Source organism: Corticium candelabrum, chromosome 18 (assembly GCF_963422355.1).
Source record: "Corticium candelabrum chromosome 18, ooCorCand1.1, whole genome shotgun sequence".
In the NCBI taxonomy this organism is placed as follows: Eukaryota; Metazoa; Porifera; class Homoscleromorpha; order Homosclerophorida; family Plakinidae; genus Corticium; species Corticium candelabrum.
In genome coordinates, this window is record NC_085102.1 from 3,019,876 (window position 1) to 3,025,598 (window position 5,723).

Below are 5,723 nucleotides of genomic sequence, written 5' to 3' on the forward strand. Positions count from 1 at the left end.
CAAAGTCCACCAGCGTCAAATATATCGGTGTCGTTCGTCGCTCGCTGGATGGATAGGACCAACGATGTCCACGGTCACTCTCTTGAACGACAAGTCGATCAATGGCATTCGCTGCAGAGGAGCTCGGTATACTGTCCCCTTCTTAACAGTTTGCTGGCATACGTTGCACGAACTGCAGTATCTCGTCACGTCCTCTCGCACGGCTGGTTAGTAGAAGTTGGTAAGAACTCGGTCCATGGTATTTCGTATTTCCATATGTCCTCCCATGATAGAGTTGTGCGCTAGGTGCATTACCTGTTTTCGCAAAGTTTAGGGACTACGACTTGCCGGATAGGCTCTCCTCTATTGACACTTGAATGTTTGAATATTCGGTACAGTATCCGTTCTTCTACTCGGATGTAACCTCTCGTCGATTCCTCACCTTTACTTCGCTGATCATGTCCCTTAGCCCTCTTAGAGAATCGTCCCCTGCTTGCATCTTTATGATTTCCTCCCTGTTAACCGAGATCCATTGCTTCCCCGGCGATTGAAAAAGAGTTGGCGTTCCCTCTACCTCCATTCTTCTGGCAGCTTTAGCGACCGTCGCTTGTGCCTCCACCCACTGCAGATTAGGGTCATCGGCCGGTCTCGCTCCGGGACTCTTCCCACTATGACACCATATACCGCGTCTTGAGGAAAGAGAGCTTGGACTTGTCCGGACAAATAAGGCGAGTCAATCTTTACATTCGCGATAGGCACACGTATGACTCTGTTGTCAACCATCTGCATCAGTCCAACCCGACCCGTGTAATGGTCATCTGTAACATGTTGCTGGTTCACTATGGCACCACTAAATTCGGTATTCCGAAGCACGTCTACAGACTTGGTACGTCTTCCCTCTAACCACGGGTATTTTGCGATGATCCCTTGGCCACAGCGGGCTGCCTTCATTACTCACGAAAGGAATCTTCTCCCGTTATGAAGGACTAAATACCCGACATCAACCGACTTCTCAAACTCGATCTGCGATAGACCCATCTCCTTGTATTCTGGGCTTGCCATTCATTTTGAGCTAATCTCTTTATGGCTCCGAACTTCACTCGGCGGTTCTCCGAATTCCACTTCCTGTAAAGCAGCGTTCGACTTGACATAGCCTTCCCCATCACCAATCGTGTTTCGACAGTCTCGGGCTTTGTGGCCTATCTTGCAGCATTTGAAACAACGTCGTCCGCTCTCTCTCTCTCTCTCTACACTCGGTGGCTTTATGGCCAAACCTGTTACACAAAATGCATTGCGGGCCCTGGCACCAAACCGCTCTCGTTTCCCTGCTTTCGCAACGGTAAACTCCTCCTCACTAAATGTCTTGGCGGCATTCTTTTGTGGCTGTTGCTGTGCAGTATATAATTGTCTATTTCGGGCTGTCAGAAATCTCTGCTGCTTCGGCAACCTCGCCTATCGTCCACAGCGGCTTTTCACGCAAATGTGCCGACAAGTCGCGCCAGCAGGAATTTAAGAATTGCTCCTTTACGAACAGGTCCTGTATGGCTCCGGGAGCGGCTTTTGTCCATGCCCGAAAGAGTCATCCATTTGTCTAATTAGATAGCACCGCAGACGCACGACAAATTGTAGCAGTGTCTCGTTTTGCTCCAGCCTGACTCTACAAAACTTTGTTCTGTAATCCTCCTTAGTAAGATTATAGCGCTTCAACAAGGCGCTCTTCGTCGCGCGTAGCTCCCCGCGTCAGCATCTGAGAGTCTGGAATAAGTATCCAATGCTTTCCCCGTCAACAAGGCGCTTATGTATGTGGCCCATTCGTCTTCTTTCCACGCACTACTGGCGAACCGCTCAAAACGCTGGAGGTAACTGTTTAACTCGTCGTGGCGAGATAATGGAGGGAGCTTCGGCGTCTTCGATCTCGCGTCATGGGCGCCAGTGACGCGTGCTGCTACGCCGCTGGCCTCTAACTCTAACCTCTTCTGTTCATACTCATATTTTCTACGCTTTTCCTCTCGTTCGCGTTCTCGCTCATATTCATGTTCTCGCGATGCCTCCTCGGCTTTCATCTGCGCTCTCCTAAACTCACGTTCTTGCGAAGTCGACGCCTGCTCGGCTTCTATCTGCGCCCTCTTGAACTCACGCTCTCGTAGTCTTTCATCGCGCTCTATAACAAGTTGCTCCGATACGAAGGACTGCAGCTCCTTCCCCTCTAGCCCCATCTTCAGACCGACCTCAAGCAACCGGTCCATGTCAGTCTTGTTTTAACTCTTACACTGCCAATGTATAGGTATCGCGGTTTCGTCTGTCGTTTCTTTACCAGCTATGCACTCGCGCAGTAACGCTCCCTTCTCTTACCTACTTGCGTTCTTCACTCTACCTTGTTCAGCTCCTCTTGCGACGTTGCTCCAGGACAGGCCCCCATTGTCACGAGATGGACGACGAGTAGCGACGATGTAGGTACAGCGAGAAGACACGAGCGGTCGACACCGGAACGAGTGCACAAAACACGACGACTTCTATTATCACCCGCACTCAAACTCTCCCCTTCACAGACTCACTACTCTATATTCCACCGGACTAGTTCACTCAAAACCAAACGCCGGTGCAGTCAAATACCAGAAAGATGCAAATTAGGTATGACCAATTATGGCAACGCAACATAATTAGTCAGTAATTAACTACATACATACTCTCCCACACAAACGTCTAGGCAAGAACGCTACAATGTCAGTCGTGATCATTTAGTAAGGTCAACATACAGTTTTATGCAAATTGCATCATCTTTGATGTAGCAACGTGACTCTAACTTCCGGTGGCTCATAAATTTTGGATACCCATATCCCTCATTTGATAAGAACTTTAATGCGTTTCCATATGGTGGTGATACTTTACGACAAGTATTCATTCCTCCAACTTGTTGGTCTACGAGTTCAAAATCAAAAGAATATGGAAATGGCCAACTCACTTTTGTGTCAAAATCACCTCTAGCTGCAAACAGAAAAACACTAAGATTGCCTCTGTGATCAGCTTTGTCACCATTTGGATAAGCACCAATGTACAAGTGATACCCAGGATAAACATAAAATGAACTGCTTTTAATCATTTCCATGTCACTCTCTTCCTCTCTAGATGCTTTCAACTTCTCTTGCCAATTATCTATTGTCCAAGTAAACAAAAACTGTTTTGGTGTCTGTGGTAGAAGAGACAGGCTTCTCCTATGTATCTCTTCAGAAAGTTGCACTCTTGATTCTGTCAGTTTACCTCTAGTTTCCATTAGTTCATCTCTAGTTTCTGTCAGTTCATCTTTGGTTTCTTCCAATTGCTCTCTTGTTTCGGTCAGTTCATCTCTAGTTTCAGTCAGTTCTTCTTTAGTAGCTCTTAGTTCTTCTTTTGTTTCTTTCAGTGCACTTCCAATCAAACTAAAATGCAAACCAATGTTGTTTTCAATATGTTTGCATAAATTATGACGATTTCCTCTAAACTGACAGCCATTGTCCTCAAAATCACAATCAAGAAGACTGTTTGGACATGTTCCCTGCCTGCCAATATGATCTTCCATTTGACATCTCTGAACCATCACGCCACACTTGTATGTACAGTCTATAGGATACCCATCACATTCTTCATAATGATCTTCCAGTTCTACTTGCTTGACGTCCTCTGTACAATGCTTACAGGTGACAATTCGTTGAGGACAATGATTTGTCATATGATCATCAATGTCTTTTTTCATTATAAATTGCTCACATTCATTCTCACACACAACATTCACATACTGACATTCTCTGTCATGTATTTCACCATTTCTTAGTTCACCAGTCCACGCACATCCTTTCTCATGTAAACAACATTTGATATTGAAATCCAAAATTTCTCTTTTCAGTGCATTGTTAGGAAAAATACTTGATGAATCCAATTCGATCCTACACACGGGACACGAAGCAGACTGTTGTAGACATGGCGTCAAGCAGCTGCTGCAGAACTGGTGCCCACATCGAGTTAGCACAGGTTCTCTAAATGCTAGATGACAGATAGGGCATGTGAACCTAGTACTGAGCGGCTCTACAAACTCCTCATCAAAACCATGTGCTGGAGTAGCCATATTGCAGATATTACTGCGCATGCGCGGACTAGAACACGTATTGACAACGACGAATGTTGCAATTCAACAAGTTGACAACTTTCAGTTGCTTTTTCTGGAGGCGCGTATACGTAGACCTGCTCTTGTATCAAAACTTATATCCCGTCACACAACAGAAAGGGGCGTCGTCCTATCGGCTAGAGCTACTCAGATACGTGTGCGCGCGCGTGCGTACGTGTGTGCGTGCGTGCGTGCGTGCGTGCGTGTGTGTGTGTGCGTGCGTGCGTGCGTGTGTGTGTGTGTGTGTGTGTGTGTGTGTGTGTGTGTGAATTTTACCCATTTGATTATCATTTCGGTATACATATATACTGGAGACTGAGATGTCTATTGATCTAGTGAGGCCTGGAACTTGTCCTTGCAGTGATATCATCGGTACCTGTCAAGTGACAAAAGACAACTGCCTGAGTGACACTCAATGCAATATCAATGAGAAAATGCTGCAGTCGAGGATGTGGTCGAAAGTGTGTGTCTAGTTAACTTAACTATATATATATATATATATATATATATATATATATATATATATATATATATATATTGAGCCAGTAAAATGAAATGAATTAATGTTACGTGACGGTTGATATACTCTGCTTTCAATGTCACATTTGTATTGAGCAAGAAAAATGATGAAGGAAAATACGTCTCACCACCAGGTCTGATCCCTAATTGCTTGCATGTGTAAATATATTAATTTTGACAACAAAATGTTTTACCGGTTTGGCCACTTCACCAATACCTGAATGACTTCAGAAACTTCATGACTGAGTGATTGTGGTCACTAGAACTGTCACGTAGTCTGCATGTTTTTAGCTTAGTAACGTTTTGAATTATATTGACCATAATATCAATGTAACTCATCGTCTGTATCGTGCTCACAGTTGACTTTGATAGGCACACAGGATTACATCTGTGCAGTCAATCCTGAGGAAAAATGCATGTATTGACTGGGCTGTCTCTCAGCCTCTGTTCTACGAGAGAGAATTTTCGACTGCAGTAGACAGTTTGTCTGGCGTTGCTGAGAGTGACCAAAGAGGACATTACAGTTGATAATGCTTGTCTGGTGTACAAATATTTACTAACTTTTTGTGACTAAATGTGGAATCATCAAGTACTGTGAAGCATCAGGATTGTTTCTACAAACTTTGCTCTTAAAGTTGAGTACATACTAACATAGCAAAGTAAACTAACTCCAGCAAACAAACGTGAGAACTCTTAGTTCAACAGCTAGCCTATATCTGTTTTCTAACTAGCAGGTTATAACATCTAATTCGTCGTCAATCTTTCCAAAGCTTAGTCTCATTTGTCAGTTAGCGATAAACAGGCGACAATCATTGTCTTTACGGTTGCTCCATTTAATGAAGTAACATCCGGGTGCTGACCTTTCAATAGTACTTTTTGAGCACCATAGGTTTTCGGTCTACCTCCAACCATATCTGTACTTCAGTCACAAGCTCAAACGGAACACATCCATATGCCCAACAGAACACACAGACAAACACACACACACACACACACACACACACACACACACACACACACACACACACACACACACAGGCTCAGGCACACGCACGCACGCACGCACGTACGCACACACACACACAAA

General features: G+C 44.7%; 1 protein-coding gene across 1 annotated transcript; it reads right to left on the reverse strand.

Moving 5' to 3' along the window:
- Positions 1-2,499: 2,499 nt before the first annotated feature.
- LOC134193660 (TNF receptor-associated factor 6-like) lies at positions 2,500-4,078 on the reverse strand. The gene has a single exon (XM_062662501.1). It carries the CDS (start codon positions 4,076-4,078, stop codon positions 2,714-2,716), a length of 1,365 nt encoding a protein of 454 aa, XP_062518485.1. The 3' UTR covers positions 2,500-2,713.
- Positions 4,079-5,723: the final 1,645 nt, after the last annotated feature.

Excerpts from the sequence above, each read along its gene's own strand:
- LOC134193660 (XM_062662501.1), bottom strand. The coding sequence starts at position 4,078 with ATGGCTACTCCAGCACATGGTTTTGATGAGGAGTTTGTAGAGCCGCTC.